Consider the following 21,377-nt stretch of genomic DNA (forward strand, 5'->3'; position numbering starts at 1 on the left):
ATAAGAATGTTGGCGTGTAGAATTGAGTTATGATTTTATTTTTTCCAAATGGTGAGCCAGTTATCTTAGAACTGTTTGTTAAATAATCTGTCATTTGCCCACTGATCTTTGAAAGGACATCAGCTATAATCAACTTTATTTTAAAGATTACCTATGATATGTCCATAAAGTTTCTGGCAAATTTCTGGACATTCAGTACCTACTCTTCATTTAGGAGCAAATTATAAAGTTTAAAAAGTTATTATCTGATGTTTTAAGTTATATCTAATCAATAATAACTAATTTCTCACTGTAAATTAATGAGACCGTGTTATTCCTTAAAATACAGTTATTGCCAATTTGAAAGTGATGTTGACTTTGTCTAAGATTTTTCAGAACTTTGTCTTTCACCTTTATATATCTTTCAGGTACTTCTTGGACTATTTCATTTGAATTTTTTGATACAGAGCTAGACACCTAACATATCCTGACGTGTTCCCATATAAGAGTTCTATGTAGGGGTGAAGGAGGATTTCTATGGTTGGATTAAAGTTGGAGACCAAAACTACTTAAGTTCACTTTGAGTTATTTACCATGGTTCTTAGAGTCCTTAATGTACTAATAATCTTCTCAACTCTCTAAAAGTTGTATGTATTTCTAAAACATATTTAGCTATAGACCCTTTATTCACAGAGAGAATCTACGAACTATGTCTGGAGAAATACTGGTTTAAAACATTCTACTACATCTTCATGCTCTCTTATTGTTATACTGCTTGTGAGTTCTCAGATCCCTGTCACATAAATATCACTGCCTTAGAAATTAACTATAGGTCTTGGTCATGACTGTGACTAGACTTCTCTAATAATTTTCATCTAGCAGTGTGAGTGACATTATTCAGCACTTACTTTCTGACTGACAACTGCTTCTCGACAGCTGTACATTTTTGTTTTTATTTAGCACACTGAAGATAGAGAAGAAGGAATGGACGTAGAAGAAGGTGAAATGGGAGATGATGAAGCTCCAACAACTTGGTGAGTTTTTAGAAGTTCAGATTTCTTGATTTACAAAGATAATGCCTTAATAACTTATTACTGGGGTGAGGATGTAAACAAGGAGGAAGGAGATAGTGCTTACAGATTTCTTTCATTTGTAAGTTTCATGTATATTACTTAAACTTGTAAATCTTCAGTCACTACTGGTCTATTTCAGTTGGTTTCTAAATGGCATGCAGATAGTTCATTGTTTACATAGCCTACTTAATGCATATTCCTAACATTTGAAAAGCCAATTGTAGGTAGCTGGGGCATTCCTCCCTTCCCCCTTCCATTTAACTTTCCAAATAATTTCTTCCTAATGCTGATTAGAAGCAATGAAGAAGAGCAAAGGGAAGTATGAAGGACAAGTTTCACCAGCACCCCTATAGGAGTCTGAGGTGACAAAACTTATCACTTACAACTGAAAGAAGTTCTAGAAATCAAGAAGGGGTTCCTATATCTACACAGGGAAATATATTCTTGGCATCCCAGATTACAAATTCAAACACATATCCCTGAAGAAACGTTGAAAGTAGTGTGGCTCTAGGCTTCATCCAATGCTTCCTAGTCATATAACCTTGAGCAAGTTACTTAACACCCCTGCAGCTTAGCTGCAGTGTCGTTGAAGTGTAGTAATGCCACTTATCTGCACAGTAATTGGTGTGGCAGCAGGTGAGTTGCTGCTGGGAAATGCACGTGGTAGTTACTATCACCACAGTTGTTGAATTTATATGTAGTGATATATGGAAATTGCTTAGAATAGTGTCTTATTTGCTGTCTAGTAGCTATTAGCTATAGTTTTGTGGGGTTTTTTTGGAAACCTATTTATTCATGTATTATGGATACAGGATGTTTCTGGGGTCTGGCCTGAGCAAGTGTAGAGCCTGTGTAGACAATCACCTACTGGTTATGTTCATAAACTAGTACAAGTCAGGAAAATTACTTAAACAGGACTTAACACTCAACTGCTTCTCAGTCTGCCACAATCACTAATTTTTTAATGAAATGAGAAATTGTATAGGAAATTACTTTGTGACCAGCTATATCACCAGATTGTTTTAGGCACTATAATATACACAGAACACATTACCATGTATCTACAATATGAAGCCCATTTCAGATTTGGCTTAAATATGACGATAAAAATTTTTGTATAAAAAAGTTCCAATATGTATAGTCCTATAAAATTATTGATTCAGCATTTTAAAAAATGTCAAGTTTTAAAGAGTATTTTGTTTAAGATAGTTACATAGCATTCTTTTAGATATGTTTTAGAATATATTTTAGAATCACTTCTGATTTGTTATTGTTTATGTATATATTAAGTATTTACATTTGTTTTTGTGGATAAATATAAAATCAAAAATCTGCAGTGGGGAAGGTGAAAGGCAAGTTATAGTGGGTTGAACGTGAAAAAGAGGCTAAGGCAGTGATGACATTGTGTGTAGACACTCTTTTTAAGAAGTTTAGGCATGAAAGAAAGAGGTTAGCATCTAGCAGAGAGGAATAAAACTGTCAGGGGAATATTTTAAAAATATATTAATGCCTCAACTATAAAAATGTCCTAGTAGTAATATAATAGTACTACTTTAAAATTTATTCTAGGAGGTACCTCAAACAAATACCAGTCCAACTAAAAATAAAAGAGACCAGAAGCTTTTATAGGTGGGATATAATAATAAAACCACTTGGAATAAGGTTATTGTTGGTATCAAGCATTATATTAGATGAAAGCCTCCTGGCAGCTAAGCCAAAAAGGGACATAAAATACATAATTCTCATTCTCTAATTAGACATAGTGCTCCGTTTTTCTTGAGACAAGCTTTCCCAGTATTACATTTTAAGAGGTATTTACTATAGTCTTATATGTAGTAACTGAGTAATAGTGTGTGTGTGTGTGTGTGTGTGTGTGTAAAATGGTGGAACTATTGCCTGTAACTAAACTAAAATTTTCAGAAGTTTTGTTTATATCATTTGGTTACTAAGTGTATGAAACTCTACAAACATGGGTTATGGTATTTCATGGGCACAGTTTTTTTTATATGTGGTTTTTTCTTCCAGTTTACTTTCACGTTTTGGAAAATGTTCTTTCTGCAGCTTTTTTTTTGTAATTTGATCCATAGAAAACCTATAATCTTATGTTGTAAATCAATAAAGTTGCTTTAATTATAGAAAGAAGTTGATATTCAGATAATTGTTTAATGTTTTCAGAACTGTTTATTACTAGTGAAGAACTTAGATAAAGTGAAAGTTTAAAAGCCCCGTAGACTCTTTGATGAACTATTGGGTTTCATAAAACTTTTGGCAGAAGCTAGATTTTGATCAGTTAAAAGTTGTTGATATTCTTCATGATTGATTTAAACCAAGATGCACATGCTTCAGATACTAGCAGTTGCTGTAGCAAAGTTGGCATTCTTTTAGCAAAATCAACTAAGCTGCTAAATTATTTACCAGACTTTATACATAATTCAAAGCCATTGTAGTCTGGGTGAGAACTTAAGCATAATTTCAAGCCTCTTTTGTAAAACAAAGTACATGAACTTTTCGACTGGTATAATTTTCAGTTATTTCCAAGTTCACAGCTTTGTTTCAGACAAAGTTATCAGGAGTATGAATGTAAGATAAGTGATCTCTGAGTAGGTATATAGATGTGTGTGTGTTTTTCTTCAATGGATATAAACTAATAAAATGCTTTGAATGGACATTTTATGATATTTGACTTATGTTTGTAATCTTAACCATATGAATTAGTGTCCTGTGGTAAGATTCTTTATCAAAGGTGTTTCCATATGTTTTACTAAAGTGCTTTTTGCTTTATTCATTCTTAGATCTAATACACCTTTTCATACTTTTTTGTAGAAAACTATATTTTACACTAGCAATTTATATTTTTCTACTTTAACCTCATTTTCTATACAATAAAACTAAAGCAATTTTTCAGTCTTTTAAACATTAGGCCCCCCCCCTTCAAAAAAGAAAAAGAACTTTAAAAATGTATGTGGTAAAAATTACACTTATTTACTATAATCCTTTTAAAAGCATTACAGTATTGCCCCCAATACTCCCTTGTCATCAGAAAAAGTAATTTTAAATATATCATCCCAAAGATGAAGAGTGAGGATTAATTTACTTCCTATTATTGGCCAGAATAGAGAATGCATGACTCTAAAACGATGGTGCTGTGGGGATCACCAGACCCCCTTCCTTTTTCGCATGTAAAATTAATCTTACTTGGGATATTTGTATGGGTATGAAGCTTAGATAAAATACTAACTGTATTACATAGGTTCAATTTATTATGGTTTATTTAAGAACAGAGTAAGGTAGTACAATTTTACCTCAATACCTAAGTCAATATATCAGACATTTTTGACTTAGGACAAATAATAAAAGACATAATTGGCTCCTTAAAGTGATGTAGAGCATTTTGTTAAAAACAATAATCTCGGAGGAGGGGCTCAAGATGGCAGGGTGAGTAGGGTGGCGGAAATCTCCTCCCAAAACCATATATATTTTTGAAAATATAACAAATACAACTACTCCTAAAAGAGAGACCAGAGGATACAGTACAACAGCCAGGCTACATCTACATCTGCAAGAACTCAGCTCCTCATGAGGGGGTAAGATACAAAGCTGTGACCTGGCGGGACCTGAGCACTCCCCCTACCCCAGCTCACTGGTGGGAGGAAAAGAATCAGAGTGGGGAGGGAGTGGAAGCACAGGACTGCTAAATAACCAGCCCTAGTAACCTTCACTGGGAGTACAGACACACATTGCATGGTGTACTGGATAGCAGAGAAACAGAAAAGTAAAATCTGAGACAAAGACTGCGGGCAGGTTCCCCCAGCCGGCTCCCCTGGGACAAGAGAAAAGCGGTCTCTTTTTAAAAGTCTTAAAGGGACAAGTGCTTAACAGCTCGACAAAATCATCCTGGCACACTCAGCCCAGCAGGTTGGGAATCCTAAGGAACTGCAGGAGCCCCAACCCCCCGGGGAGTAACCCAGCCCCAAAGCCCCTCACAGCGATAAGCAGCCTGTCATTCGTTTCCCCCAGCCAGTGCTGCAAGCAAACCAGCTGACCCACCACAGGGCGGAGCAGCTGGAGAACAGCTCCACCCACAGCAACCACCCAGAGGCTACTGCCAGCGGGTAGCTGCCCAGAACAGGCAGAGGAAGCCAGAGCAAGGTGCAGAGAGTACAAGGGGGCAATGTTCTCGCAGGAGAACACACTGTACACATCTGTCTCCACCCCCCTGCAGGGCTCTAGGCTAGCCCGAGGGCCAGCACACCCACGGCAGCTCAGGAGATTATCCCATGACTGCTCCCAGAGTGTGGGTAACCAGCACAGGCAGCGGAAGCTGCAGCAGGTCCAGAAGGCATGAAGGGTCACCGTTCTTGCAGGAGAACACACCCAACATGCCAGTGACCCCTGCAATGCTCTAGGCTGGCCTGAGGGCAGCCCCACCCATGGCACCTCAGGGGATTATCCCAGAGACTGCTCCCGGTGTGCGGGTAACTGACACAGGCAGCGGAGAATAGCAAGGCGACCAGCAAGCAGGAAGGGACTTTGTTCTCCCAGGTGACACATGAGCTACCTGCCTGTGACCACTTCTGTGACCATGAAAAGGCAGAAGAATCTGGTCCAGTCAAAAATCATTCAGACAACCCCAGAGAGAGGGCCTGGTGAGATAGATATAACCAATCTTCCTGAAAAAGAATTCAAAATAAAAGTCATAACCATGCTGATGGACCTGCAGAGAAATATGCAAGACCTGAGGGATGAAGTCCAGACAGAGATAACAGAAATGAATCTATAGAAGGACTTAAGAGCAGACTGGATGAGGTGAAAGAGACTGTTAATGGAGTAGCAATCAGAGAACAGGAATACAGAGAAGCTGAAGCAGAGAGATAGAAAAGGATCTCTAGGAATGAAAGAATATTAAGAGAACTGTGTGACCAATCCAAACAGAACAATATTTGCACTATAGGAGTACCAGAAGAAGAGAGAGAAAAAGGAATAGAAAGTGTCTTTGAAGAAATAATTGCTGAAAACTTCCCCAAGCTGGGGAAAGAAATAGTCTCTCAGACCATGGAAGCCCACAGATCTCCCAACATAAGGGACCCAAGGAGGACAACACCAAGACATATGATAATAAAAATGGCAAAGATCAAACACAAGGACAGAGAATTAAAGGCAGCCAGAGAGAGAAAAAACATCACCTACCAAGGAAAACCCATCACCTACCAAGGAAAACCCATGCAATGAAACAGATGGGCCTTGAACCAAGAAATTGCACAAAGAAAACAAAAAGACAAACACATGGAGGCTTAACAACATGATCCTAAATAATCAATGGATCAATGATGAAATTAAAACAGATCAAGCAATATATGGAGACAAATGACAAAAACAGCACAAAGTCCCAACTTCTGTGGGACAGAGTGAAGGCAGTTCTAAGAGGAAAGTATATAGTAATCCAGGCCTATTTAAAGAAGGAAGAACAATCCCAAATGAATAGTCTAAAGTGACAATTATTGAAATTGGGAAAAGAGAAGCTATCATCAGACTTCTCAACAGAAACCTTACAGGCCAGAAGAGAATGGCATGATATATTTAATGCAATGAAACAGACAGGCCTTGAACCAAGAATACTGTGTGCAGCACGATTATCATTTCAATTTGAAGGAGGGTTAAACAATTCCCAGACAAGCAAAAGTTGAGGGAATTTGCCTCTGACAAACCACCTCTACAGAATATTTTAAAGGGACTAGTCTAGAAGGAAACATTCCTAAGGCGAAATAGATGTCACCAGAGGAAAAAATATATCACAGCAAAGAAAGCAGACCAACCATAGGCAGTTAGATAGTAAAGAAACCACCCTTCAACCTTGGGAAACCACAAATCCAAAGCCTGCAATGGCAATAAGTACATATCTTTCAATAAAATCACCCTAAGTGTAAATGGACTGAATGCACCAATCAAAAGACACAGAGTAATAGAATGGATAAAAAAGCAAGACCCATCTATGTGCTGCTTACAAGCGATGCACCTCAAACCCAAAGATATACACAGACTAAAAGTGAAGGGAAGGAAAAAGATATTTCATGCAAACAATAGGAAGAAAAAAGCAGGTGTTGCAGTACTTGTATCAGACAAAATAGACTTCAAAACAAAGAAAATAACAAGATAAAGAAGGACATTACATAATGATAAAGGGGGCAGTCCAACAAGAGAATGTAACCATTATAAATATCTATGCTCCCAACAGAGGTGCACCCAACAGAGGTGTGTGAAACAAATACTAACAGAATTAAAGGAGGAAATAGAATGCAATGCATTCATTTTAGGAAACTTCAATACACTACTCACTCCAAAGGACAGAGCAACCAGACAGAAAATAAATAAGGACACAGAGGCACTAAACAACACACCAGAACAGATGGACCTAACCAATGTGTACAGAATTCTACACCGAAAAGCAGCAGGATACACATATTCTCAAGTGCACATGGAACATTTTCCAGAATAGACCACATACTAGACCACAAAAAGAGCCTCAGTAAATTCAAAAAGATGGAAATTTATAGAATTTCAACTTCTCAGATCACAAAAGTATAAAACTAGAAAGAAATTGTGCAAAGAAAACAAAAAGACTCACAAACACATGGAGGCTTAACAACATGCTCCTAAATAATCAATGGATCAATGACGAAATTAAAACAGAGATCAAGCAATATATGGAGACAAATGACAACAACAGCACAAAGTCCCAACTTCTGTGGGATGGAGCAAAGGCAGTTCTAAGAGGAAAGTATATAGTAATCCAGGCCTATTTAAAGAAGGAAGAACAATCCCAAATGAAGTCTAAAGTGACAATTATTGAAATTGGGAAAAGAACAAATGAGGCCCAAAGTCAGCAGAAGGAGGGACATAATAAAGATCAGAGAAGAAATAAATAAAATTGAGAAGAACAAAATAGAAAAAAATCAATGAAACCAAGAACTGGTTCTTTGAGAAATTAAAATAGATAAACCCTTAGCCAGACTTATTAAGAGAAAAAGACAATCTACACACATAAACAGAATCAGAAATGAGAACGAAAAATCATGAGGGACCCCACAGAAATACAAAGAATTACTAGAGAATACTATGGAAATCTATATGCTAACAAACTGGTTAACCAAGGAGAAATGGACTACTTCCTAGAAAAATACAATCTTCCAAGACTGAACCAGGAAGAAACAGAAAATCTAAACAGACCAATTACCAGCAACGAAATTGAATCAGTAATCAAAAATCTACCCAGGAAGAAAACGCCCGCGCCAGATGGATTCCTGCCGAATTTTATCAGACATATAGAGAAGACATAATACCCGTTCTCCTTAAAGTTTTTCAAAAAATAGAGGAGGGAATACTTCCATACTCATTCTATGAAGCCAGCATCACTCTTAATACCAAAACCAGGCAAAGACCCCACCAAAAAAGAAAATTACAGACCAATATCCCTGATGAACATAAATGCTAAAGTACTCAACAAAATATTAGCAAACTAAATTCAAAAATACATCAAGAGGATCCTACACCATGATCAAGTGGGATTCATCTCAGGGTTGCAACGATGGTACAATATTAGAAAATCCATCAAAATCATCCACCACATCAACAAAAAGAAGAATAAACCACATGATCATCTCCATAGATGCTGAAAAAGCATTTGACAAAATGCAACATCCATTCATGATAAAAACTCTGAATAAAATGGGTGTAGAGGGCAAGTACCTCAACATAATAAAGGCCATATATGACAAACTCACAGCCAACATCATACTTAACAGCGAGAAGCTGAAAGCTTTTCATCTAAGATCAGGAACAAGACAGGGATGCTCACTCTCCCCACTGTTATTCAACAGAGTACTGGAGGTCCTAGCCACAGCAATCAGACAACCCAAAGAAATAAAAGGCATCCAGATTGGTAAGGAAGAAGTCAGACTGTCCCTGTTTGCTGATGACATGATATTGTGCATAAAAAACCCTAAAGACTCCACTCCAAAACTACTAGAACTAATATCTGAATTCAGCAAAGTTGCAGGATACAACATTAATACACAAAAATGTGTTGCTTTCCTATACAGTAACGATGAACTAGCAGAAAGAGAAATCAAGAAAACAATTCCATTCACAATTGCATCAAAAAGAATTAAATACCTAGGAATAAACCTAACCAAAGAAGTGAAAGACCTATACCCTGAAAAATACAAGACACTCTAAGAGAAATTAAAGAGAACACTAAGAAATGGAAACTATTTCCATGCTCTTGGCTAGGAAGAATTAATATTGTCAAAATGGCCATCCTGCCTGAAGCAATCTACAGATTCAATGCAATCCCTAGACCAATGGAACAGACTAGAGAGTCCAGATATAAACCCAAGCATATATCGTCAATTAATATACGATAAAGGAGTCATGGACATACAATGGGGAAATGACAGCCTCTTCAACAGCTGGTGTTGGCAAAACTGGACAGCTACATGTAAGAGAATGAAACTGGATCATTGTCTAACCCCATACACAAAAGTAAATTCAGAATGGATCAAAGACCTAAATGTAAGTCATGAAACCATAAAACTCTTAGAAAAACACATAGGCAAAAATCTCTTGGACATAAACATGAGCAACTTCTTCATGAACATATCTCCCCGGGCAAGGGAAACAAAAGCAAAAATGAACAAGTGGGACTATATCAAGCTGAAAAGCAATAGAACAAAAAGGCCTCTTATAGTATGGGAGAATATATTCATAAATGACATATCTGATAAAGGGTTGACTTCCAAAATATATAAAGTGCTCAAGTGCCTCAACAAACAGAAAGCAAATAGTCCAATTAATAAATGGTCAGAGGAGCTGAACAGTAAGTTCTACAAAGAAATGCAGATGTCCAACAGGCACATGAAAAGATGCTCCACATCACTCATCATCAAAGAAATGCAAATTAAGACCACAATGAAATATCACCTCACACCAGTGAGGACAGCCACCATCCAAAAGACAAACAATAACAAATGTTGGCAAGGATGTGGAGAAAGGTGAACCCTCCTACATAGCTGGTGGGAATGTCTACTAGTTCAATCATGGTGGAAAGCTGTATGGGGGTTCCTCAAAAAACTCAAAATAGAAATACCATTTGACCCAGGAATTCCACTCCTAGGAATTTACCTAAGAATGCAGCACTCCAGTTTGAAAAAGACAGATGCACCCCTATGTTTATCACAGCACTATTTACAATAGCCAAGAAATGGAAGCAACCTAAGTGTCCATCAGTAGATGAATGGATTAAGAAGATGTGGTACCTATACACAATGGAATATTATTCAGCCATAAGGAGAAAACAAATCCTACCATTTGCAACAACATGGATTGAGCGTATTATGCTCAGTGAAATAAGCTAGGTGGAGAAAGACAAGTATCAAATGATTTCACTCATCTGTGGAGTATAAGAACAAAGAAAAAATCTGAAGAACAAAACAGCAGCAGACTCGCAGCAGAACCCAAGAATAGACCAACAGTTACCAAAGGGAAAGGGACTCCGGAGGATGGGTGAGAAGGGACAGATAAGGGGAGATAAAGGGGCACTACAATTAGCGGCATAATGTACCAGGGAGGGGGTGCTTGGGGAGGGCTGTACAACACAGAGAAGACAAGTAGTAATTCTATAGCATCTTATTACACTTATGGACAATGACTGTAATGGGGTATGTGGAGGGGACTTGATGATGGCAGTGTCTAGTAAACATAATGTTCCTCATGAATGATACAAAAGGTTAATGATACAAAAAAAAAAACTGAAGAAACATAGCAGCAGCAGACTCACAGAACCCAAGAATGGACTAACAGTTCACAAAGGAAAATGGACTGGGGAGGATGGGTGTGAAGGGAGGGATAAGGTGGAAACGGTAGTATGATTAGCACACATCATGTGGGGGTGGGGCACGTGGAAGGCAGTGTAACACAAAGTAGTAGTGATTCTATAGTATCTTTCTACACTGATGGACAGTGTCTGTAATGGGGTATGTGGTGGGGACTTGATAATGGGAGTGTAGTAACCATAATGTTGCTCATGTAATTGTACATTAATGATACCAAAATAAAAATAAATAAGTAGTTTTAAAAAAACAATAATCTCTTGGATAAAGTCTCAACTGTTTAATTTTTAAAGTTAAAACATTTTATAGTATAATGATGGCTTGTCAATTTAAAAATTAAATGTGTATTGACCCTATAAATTTGTAACAGACAAATTAGAAGTTGAATTGTAGTGCCATAATAAAGACACTATAGAAGGGGTTTATGTTTGTAATACTAAGTTGGTATGTACCGTATGTGTTATCTTCTACTCACATTTTTTAGTGTATTGGTTAAGGATATAAGGCTGTAGCTTTTTAGCAGATTCAAATTAACATTAGCTTAGATAATAGAGAAGTTAATTTGTTTTTCATGTAGAGGTCTGGAGACAGGTGGCATGGCTGGTAGGGCAGTACTCCATAGCAGCATTGTCTAGGAACCCATGTTCCTTCTGACTTCTTGTTCCACCATCCTTTGGTGTTTGCTCTTTTTCCTACAGCCCAGGTGACTCATCATCATGTCTGCATTCTAGCCAGCAGAAAGAGAAAAAAGAAAGTGGTAACACATGGCCCAAAAGCTGCACGTAGTACATACTACCAACTGATTGGCTAGAATGTAATCACATGACCACACCTAGGCTCGGTCGGGAAATACAGCCTTTAATTCTGAATAATCAAGTATCTGGCCAAAATTCAGAAGTTCCACCACTACAGATAAAGTGGATCTGTTGGCATCTATGAATTCCTCAAAATTTTTTTATAAATATGTATGAATTTTCACCTTTTTGGCAAAAGAGACCATAACTCTAATCAGCTTCTCAAAAGGGTTTGTGACCTAAAATTTAAGAGCACTTAGATATTCCTAAAAGAATTTGAATGATTTATTTAATAATGTATCATTTGTTTTATTAGCTCCATTCCAATTGATTACAACTTATATCGAAAATTCTGGTCACTTCAGGATTACTTCAGGAATCCTGTGCAATGCTATGAGAAGGTTTCATGGAAAACATTTCTGAAGGTGAGTTGCCATTCAAAAACTACCAGAAGCCCAATATTTTAGAACTAATGGCAGAACCAGTACTTGATTCTTGTCCAGGTGCTTTTCACTATGTAATTCTACCTCTTACATTTTTATACCTGTTTCATAATACACAGAAGCTAAATCGTAAATTACAATTTAAACCACTGATTTTATAGAGTTGTTTATAAATGACTTGGGAATTCAAAAGTAATTATAGCCTTGGTTTGCCTTTTTTTTAAAAATATGCTTTTGTCAACATGAGTTGATGAATTTTTACAGAATAAATTCTGTCTTTACTTAGCATAAAATTATTTATCCTATTAGAACAAGAGTGTGCAAACTGTGACCTTGGACCAAATCCAATCTACTGCATTTTTTTGTAAACAAAGTATAATGGCACACAACTGCACCCACCATTTCTGCATTACCTGTGGCTGTTTTTGTACTCTAATGGCAGATTTGAGTTTTTGCGACTAAAACCAGATAAGCCATAATCTAACATGCTCCCTATCTGGCCCTTCACAGGTAAAATTTGCTAACCCTTATTTTATAAGAATTGTCTACATTTCTTTGTCTTGGTAACTTAAAGATCAGTTGTATTTTTTTTTTTTGTAATCCAAGATAAATAGATAGCTCTTAAAAGTAGTATGGTGTGTTATGTGCTATTTTTTTTTCTCAGTTTTTATTTTCTATCCTTTTTTTTTTCCCATTATCCACTCTCAGATTAAGTAGTAAGTGAAAAATTATCTGAAATTGTCCCCCAACTACTTGGGATTTGGGATCATTGTTTTACTGGGTCACAGTCTTTAGCATAAGAAATGGTTGAGTTTCCACAGCTTGTTAAGCACTGATAAATTACTATATACCCTCAAAACATTGGTTTCTCTGTTCATCCCTTATGCAAACTGCATTGAAAAATCACATTTCTTCAAGAGTAGAGAGTTTATTCCTACTTTACATACCGTGAAATCTCATACAAAATAGTTTTGCCCCATTTTGCTATCATAATTCTTGTTTAATGTACTTTATAGTGTGCATATATGATTAGCTGGGAATAAATTCTGGGTGTTTTGATACATAAAAGGACTAAACAAATTATTGGACAACAAAGCCAAATAAAACTAATTGATATTTTTGCTTTGCAGTATTCTGAAGAAGTTCTAGCTGTTTTTAAAAGTTATAAATTAGATGATACTCAGGCCTCAAGGAAAAAGATGGAAGAATTAAAAACAGGAGGAGAGCATGTATATTTTGCAAAGTTTTTAACAAGTGAAAAGGTATGATCTTTCATTTTCACTAAGCATAATAATAAGTGGTTCTTTTTTTCCTACTTAGCTGATATCCTTAAGTTCAATAGAAATGTTTCTTACTTTTGATTAAAGCAAATAAATGTTAGTTTGAGAGCCCTATTCTTCCTCACAGAAGTAAGACTAATTTCAAAAATGAAAGTTGTTCTGCATTGTCTATTTTGTACTAATTTTAGAGAAATGCAATTTACTTCTACGTATATATATTTTGAACCTCAAGTTAGATTTAACTTACATTTATGAAATATTTGTGATTAGTTTTTCCCTCTTAATCTTGTTTATACAGTTCAGTAAGTAAATTTTGTTCAAATATAATGCTAAGTGATTATGAAGTTTTCTAGTCAAGGTAGCACATTGAGTTTATGTTTCAACTCACTCCCTTTGCTCCAAACACATAACAATGACAGGTAAATTATTAAAAGAGAAAATAAAAAAGACAATGCTTGGGTTTCCAAAAGCAAGATAAATATCTTCATGGACCAGAAGAAATGCAAGTAGTTAGTGAAACTAAAGCTTCAGGCCTGTTGGATTCTGTATCCCAAGCAGGTGATGGCACCTGGAGTTTGGCTACGAGTGACAGACCAGAGCCAAATTCACTTCTTAAAGCCAGGGACTGACTGGGGTGGAACTTTTGAAAAAGAAGCTAAGAAAAAATACCAATCTTCTGCCAAGGGCTATAGTTTCATAGGAGGTTGTAGATCCAGGGACAACAAAGACACAGCTTTGTGTCCTTCTACTTGCTTTGTGACTGGATATGTGATACTCCCAGTATACTCATGAAATAGCTGCTCCAAAAGTTCATCATAGGACTTTCCAGACTTGGCTCTAAGGTCCCTGATGAAAGCAAATATAAAACTAGTAGACAGGAAATGGCATTTACAGAGAGAAAGAAGGGAAAGTAAGCATCAGAAAATAAAAGTCTGTCATTCAAAAAGCTCTGATAAATAAAAATTCTAAAACACATGGGAAAATCCAGTATTAAGAAAGATCACTAAAAAAATCAACCATTGGGAGATATATATATATATATTTATTCCAGGTACACAGCCCAAGACCATAAAATACATGTTCTGGAAGGTAATTAATGATATAGCATCTATTAAGAATGACTAAGAAATTGTGAAACTGAAGCAGGCAGAAATGAAATAGAATGATTGAGTATGACAACTAATTGGGAGTCTTGAAAATGAAAAATATGATAAAGTCAAAGCAGAGCATACAGAATTAAACTACAGTTTGGACATAGATGATGGTAACTAGTGAATGGAAGATAATGATGAGATGTTTACACAGAATGCAGAACAAAGAGACAAATTTTTTGTTTACATGAAAGAGCAGTTAAGAACAATGGATGATAGGTTAAGAAATTCCAGCATGTATCTAATAGGATTTCCAAAGAACAAAATGGAGGAAATGGTGGAAAAAACACATTGAGAAGATTTGAAGGCAGTCTCAAGTTCTTAGATTAAAAGTATACTACAAGTACCAAGCAGGGTAAAGAAAGATAAATCCATACTTTGTTATATCATGCTATAACTGCAAGGATAAAGAGAAGACCTTAAAAGCCACTTAAAAAGGAAAAAGGAAACAAATATACTAGAAGGGAACAGCTATTTGACTGTTAACAGATTTCAAACAGGTATCAACAATACCAGTAGACAGTGGAGAAATATTAAAGTGCTGAGGAAGAAAATCCAGAATTTCATACCCAGCTAAATGCATTCAAGACTATGGATGAAAAAAGACATTTTCACTTGAAGGCCAGGAAAACATACCCTTCAAAGACCATCATTTTGAAAAACTACTAAAGGATGTTCTTCCGGAAGAAGGAAATTGAACCCACAAGAAAGGAGTGGGATACAGAAAGCAATGTTCAGCAAAAAATGAAACATGGCAATAAATTTATTTAAGAACAAAAAGTCATAAATGAGTTTAAAATTATTTTGATGTGGTATTTAAACTAGATGACAGTAACAGTATGGGAGGGGGAAACATGTTTATAAGTAATTTAGGCATATACTACATTAGCCCTTGTAATCTTCCAGAGGAAAGGAATACTGAATAACTTTAGGCTTCATTATGTGTATTAAAAGGGCAACCACCAAAAGAAAACAACCTGTAGCCCTCAAAAGGCAAAGAGATAAAAAGGGGACAGGAAGGAATACCAAGTACTTAATAAACACAAATGGTAGAAATGGAGGAAAAACAAAAACGAGTAGATGTCCCAAATATAGCAGTAATAGCAAGTATAAATGGTTTCATTTACTTAATCAGATTACAGATTGGATTTTTGAATATCTATTAATTTAAATGAAACAAACATAAAACTTCGGTTGAATGAAGAATTCAAAAAAATTTTTATTAGGGTATCATTGACATACACTCTTATGAAGGTTTCACAAGAAAAACAATGTGGATATTACATTCACCCTTGTATCAAGTGCCCCCCCATACCCCATTGCAGTCACTGTCCATCAGTGTAGTAAGATGCCACAGGGTCCCTATTTGTCTTCTCTGAGCTACACTGTCTTCCCCGTGACCCCACACACACCATGTCCACCAATCATGATACCCCACAATCCCCTTCTCCCTCCCTCCCCACCCACCTTCCCTCCACAGCTCCCCATTGGTAACTACTAGTCCCTTCATGGGGTCTGTGAGTCTGCTGCTATCAAAATTTTTATTTTACTCTATGTAGAAAGGAGAAAGGAAATTTCAGAGCTCCTGCTTAACAAAAAACCTTCCTAATGATATACATCTTTCAGAAGGCTTGGAGTATCTAATTAATGTTGGGCCAAAAACGTTACAAAATGAAACAACCAGTAAAAGTATTGTATACTTCTAGGAGTTACTGGTTATATTCCTCAGGACCTGACACTATTTCAAAACCCTGGATGTCTTAAAAAAAATTTTTTGTACAAATAGCATTTCCAAGGACGTTTTAATAATAGAAAACACCAAGATTCTGTATTTTCAGAGAAATCTCATTGGAGTATAAGATCAGTGCCATTGTAAGCAAGCCTTTTGCCACTTTATCAGAACTGACATTCTGAATAGCATCTCTTTCACTAATTCTTCATGAGCTTCCACCAGCAGTTAGGAATCAAAGTTAGGTACTGAATTCCATTAGTTAATATTATGAGGGAGACAAAAGCAGCTTTGAGAAGCTTAAAACTTTGTAATTTGGAAAAGGAAAATAGCTTAGAGAATTGTAACAGAAAATGTGAGGCATATAATGTTTTGTTTCTTCAGCTGTCAACTTTATCTTAAGTTTAGATCTATAGAAGAACTCTTCCTGTACATTCTGCATATTTTTCTAGTGTTTACAATTCAGTATCCTAGTGAAAATATTTGTAATGCATTACCTATAGCATTAAAAGTATACACTTTTATAAATTTTGCGGCTCTGCTGCTTCCAGCATCTTTATAACTTACACAATGTTTTAAATCCCAGGATTGCAAAAAAGGTCATCCCATACATGCCAGTCTGATGGTACTTCTCAACCTTCTTCTAGATGTAGATTTGCTGTAACTCTATCAGATGGGAATGTTATTAAGCAGAAGCATTGCATTTTGCTAACATGGATGTGGTCACTTTTCCTTAGGGAAAACCAAGAGATGATGCATAGCAAGAGTGATAGAATCTTTATGGTTAGAGACAGGTCACTCATGGCAATGACAGGTAGGCACAGGTTCTACGAATAAAACAAGTGTCTTTGTAAGCTATTACACCTTTTTTTCTTTAAGTTATCATTGATATACATTCTTATGAAGGTTTCACATGAGTAACATTGTGGTTACTACACTCCCCATTATCAACTCCTCACCACATACCCCATTACAGTCACTGTCCATCAGCATAGTAAGATGCTATAGAGTCACTACTTCTCTTCTCTATCCTATACTGCCTTCCCCGTGCCCCCAACCCTGCTACATTATGTGTGCTAATCGTAATTCTCTTTAATCCCTTTATCCCTCCTTTCCCACCTACCCTCCTCAACCCCTTTCCCTTTGGTAACTGCTAGTACATTCTTGGAGTCTGTGAGTCTGCTGCTGTTTTGTTCCTTCAGTTTTTGCTTTGTTCTTATACTCCATAGATGAGTAAAATCATTTGGTACTTTTATTTCACTGCATGGCTTATTTCACTGAGCATAATACCCTCTAGCTCCACCATGTTGTTGAAAATGGTAGGATTTGTTTTCTTCTTATGGCTGAATAATATTCCATTGTTTATGGCTGAATAATATTCCATTGTGAATATGTACCAAATCTTCTTTATCCATTTGTCTACTGACGGACACTTAGGTTGCTTCCATATCTTGACTGTTGTAAATAGTGCTGCAATAAACATAGGGGTGCATATGTCTTTTTGAATCTGAGAACTTGTTTTCTTCAGGTAAATTCCTAGGAGTGGAATTCCTGGGTCAAATGGTATTTCTATTTTGAGTTTTTTGAGGAACCTCCATACTGCTTCCCACTATGGTTGAACTAATTTGTATTCCTGCCAGCAGTGTAGGAGGGTACCCCTTTTTCCGCATCCTCACCAGCATTTCTTTTTCCTTGTCTTTTCAGTGTTGGCCGTCCTAGCTGGTGTGAGGTGATATCTCATTGTGGTTTTTATTTGCATTTCCCTAATGATTAGTGATGTGGAGCATCCTTTCATGTGCCTGTTGACCATCTGAATTTCCTCTATGGAGAACTGTCTGTTCAGGTCCTCTGCTGATTTATTTAATCGGGTTGTTTGCTTTTTGGGTGTTGAGGTGTGTACCCTTCATATATTTTGGATGTTGATTTATGAATATATTCTCCCATGCTGTAGGATGCCTTTTTGTTCTACTGATGGTGTCCTTTGCTGTACAGAAGCTTTTTAGTTGATGTGGTCTTGTTTGTTCATTTTTGCTTGTTTCCCTTGCCTGAGGAGATGCGTTCATGAAAAAGATGCTCATGTTTATATTTGAGAGTTTTGCCTATATTTTCTTGGAAGAGTTTTATGATTTCATGACTTACATTCAGGTCTTTGATCCATTTCGAGTTTTCATTTGTGTATGGCGTTAGACAGTAATTCAGTTTCATTCTCTTACATATGCCTATCCAGTTTTGCCAACACCAGCTATGTCATTTCTCCATTGCATAGCCATGGCTCCTTTATCATATATTAATTGGCCATGTATGTGTGGGTTTATATCTGGACTCTCTATTCTATTCCATTGATCCATGGGTCTGTTCTTGTGCCAGTACCATATTGGTTTGATTACTGTAGCTTTGTAATGGAGCTTGAAGTCAGGGTGTGTAACCCCCCAGCTCTGTTGTTCTTTCTCAGGATTGCTTTGGCTATTTGGGCTCTTTTGTGGTTCCATATAATTTTAGAACTATTTGTTCTAGTTTGTTGAAGAATGCCTTTGGTATTCTGATAGGGATTGCATTAAATCTGTAGATTGCTTTAGGCAAGATGGCCATTTTGACGATATCAATTTTTCCTATCCATGAGCATGGGATAGATTTCCATTTACTGGTATCATCTTTAATTTCTCTCATGAGTGTCTTGTAGTTTTCAGGGTATAGGTCTTTCACTTCCTTGGTTAGGTTTATTCCTAGGTATTTTATTCTTTTTGATGCAATTGTGAATGGAATTGTTTTCCTGATTTCTCTTTCTACTAGCTCATTGTTAGTATGTAGGATTGCCACAGATTTCTGTGTATTGATTTTGTATCCTGCAACTTTGCTGAATTCAGATATTAGTTCTAGTAGTTTTGGAGTGAATTCTTTAGGGTTTTAATGTACAATATCATGTTATTTGCAAACAGTGACAGTTTAACTTGTTCCTTGCCTATCTGAATGCCTTTTATTTCTTTGTGTTGTCTGGTTGCCATGGCTAAGAATTGCAGTACGATGTTGAGTAAAACTGGGGAGAGTGGGCATCCTTGTCTTGTTCCCTATCTTAGAGGAAAAGTTTTCATCCCTTCGCTGTTAAGTATGATGTTGGAGGTGGGTTTGTCATATGTGGCCTTTATTATGTTGAGGTACTTGCCCTCTATACCCATTTTGTTGAGAGTTTTTATCATGAATGGGTGTTGAATTTTGTCAAATGCTTTTTCAGCATCTATGGAGATGAGATGATCATGTGATTTTTGTCCTTTCTGTTGATAAAGTGGATGATGTTGATGGATTTTCAAATACTGTACCATCCTTGCATCCCTGGAATAAATCCTACTTTATCATGATGTATGATTTTTTTTTTACATGTTTTTTAATTTGGTTTGCTTGTACTTTGTTGAGTGTTTTTGCATCTATGTTTATCAGGGATATTGGTCTGTAATTTTCTTTTTTTGTGGTGTCTTGCTTGGTTTTGGTATTAGAGTAATGCTGGCTTCATAAAATGAGTCTGGAAGTATTCCCTCCTCTTCTACTTTTTGGAAAACTTTAAGGAGGATGGATTTAGGTCTTCAGAAAATGTTTGGTAAAATTCAGTGGTAAAGCCATGTGTCCTGGGGGTTTTGTTCTTAGGTAGTTTTTTGATTACCAGTTCGATTTCATTGCTGGTAATTGGTCTGGTAATTGATATACATTCTTATGAAGGTTTCACATGATTTTGTGAAACATGAAGGTTTCAGATTTTCTGTTTCTTCCTAGGTCAATCTTAGAAGGTTGTATTTTTCTAGAAAGTTGTCCATTTCTTATAGATTATTCAATTTGCTAGCATATAATTTTTCATAGTATTCTCTAATAATTCTTTGTATTTCAGTGGTGTCCATAGTGATTTTTCCTTTCTCATTTCTGTTTGTTTGTAGACTCTTTTTTTCTTGATATGTCTGCCTAGGGGGTTTATCTACTTTATTTTCTCAAAGAACCAGCTCTTGGTTTCATTAATTTTTTCCTTTGTTTTGTTCTTCTCAATTTTATTTATTTCTTCTCTGGTCTTTATTTTTTCCCTCCTTCTACTGACTTTGGGCCTCATTTGTTCTTTTTTCCAGTTTCATTAATTGTGAATTTAGACTTCATTTGGGATTGTTCTTCTTTCTTGAGATAGGACTGAATTGCTATATACTTCCCTCTTAGAACTGCCTTTGCTGCGTCCCACAGAAGTTGGGGCATTGAGCTATTGTTTTCATTTGTCTCTATCTCTTGCTTGATCTCTGTGTTTATTTAGTCATTGATCTATTGATTATTTAGAAGTATGTTGTTAAGCCTCCATGTTTTTGTGTGCCTGTTTGTTTCTTTACACAACTATTTTCAGTTCTATACCTTTGTGATCTGAGAAGTCAGCTGGTATAATTTCTATCTTTTTGAATTTACTCAGGCTCTTTTTGTGGCCTAGTATGTGATCTTTTCTGGAAAATGTTCCGTGTGCATTTGAGAAGAATGTATTCTGTTGCTTTTGGATGGACTGTTCTGTAGATGTCCATTACGTCCATCTGTTCTGATACATTGTTCAGTGCCTCTGTCTGCTTACTTATTTTCTGTCTGGTTGATCTGTCCTTTGTTGTGAGTGGAGTCTTGAAGTCTCCTAAAATAAATGCATTGCCTTCTATTTCCTCCTTCAATTCTGTAAGTATTTGTTTCACATATGTAGGTGCTCCTGTGTTGGGTGCATATATATTTATAATGGTTATATCCTCTTGTTGGATTGACTCCTTTATCATTATGTAATGTCCTTCTTTGTCTCTTGTGACTTTCTTTGTTTTGAAGTCTATTTTATCTGATAGAAGTTCTGCTTTTTTCTCCCTATTAGTTGCATGAAACTTAGTTTGTGTGTATCTTTGGGTTTGAAGTGAGTCTCTTGTAGGCAGCTTATAGATGGGTCTTGCTTTTTTATCCATTCTGTAACTCTTACGTCTTTTGATTGGTGCATTCAGTCCATTTACTTTTAGGGTGATTATCGATACGTATGTATTTACTGCCATTGCGGACTTTA

General features: G+C 36.3%; 1 protein-coding gene across 1 annotated transcript in view; it reads left to right on the top strand.

Moving 5' to 3' along the window:
- The window catches only part of THOC1 (THO complex subunit 1), a 58,114-nt gene that overhangs the window by 16,056 nt on the left and 20,681 nt on the right, over positions 1-21,377 (top strand). The window contains exons 9-11 of the mRNA XM_037018023.2: positions 940-1,013; positions 12,047-12,155; positions 13,304-13,435. Of these exons, the coding sequence (XP_036873918.1) occupies positions 940-1,013; positions 12,047-12,155; positions 13,304-13,435 (315 nt within the window). The remainder of the gene's footprint in view (positions 1-939; positions 1,014-12,046; positions 12,156-13,303; positions 13,436-21,377) is intronic.

The sequence above is a fragment of the Manis javanica genome, chromosome 9 (assembly GCF_040802235.1).
Source record: "Manis javanica isolate MJ-LG chromosome 9, MJ_LKY, whole genome shotgun sequence".
In the NCBI taxonomy this organism is placed as follows: domain Eukaryota; kingdom Metazoa; phylum Chordata; class Mammalia; order Pholidota; family Manidae; genus Manis; species Manis javanica.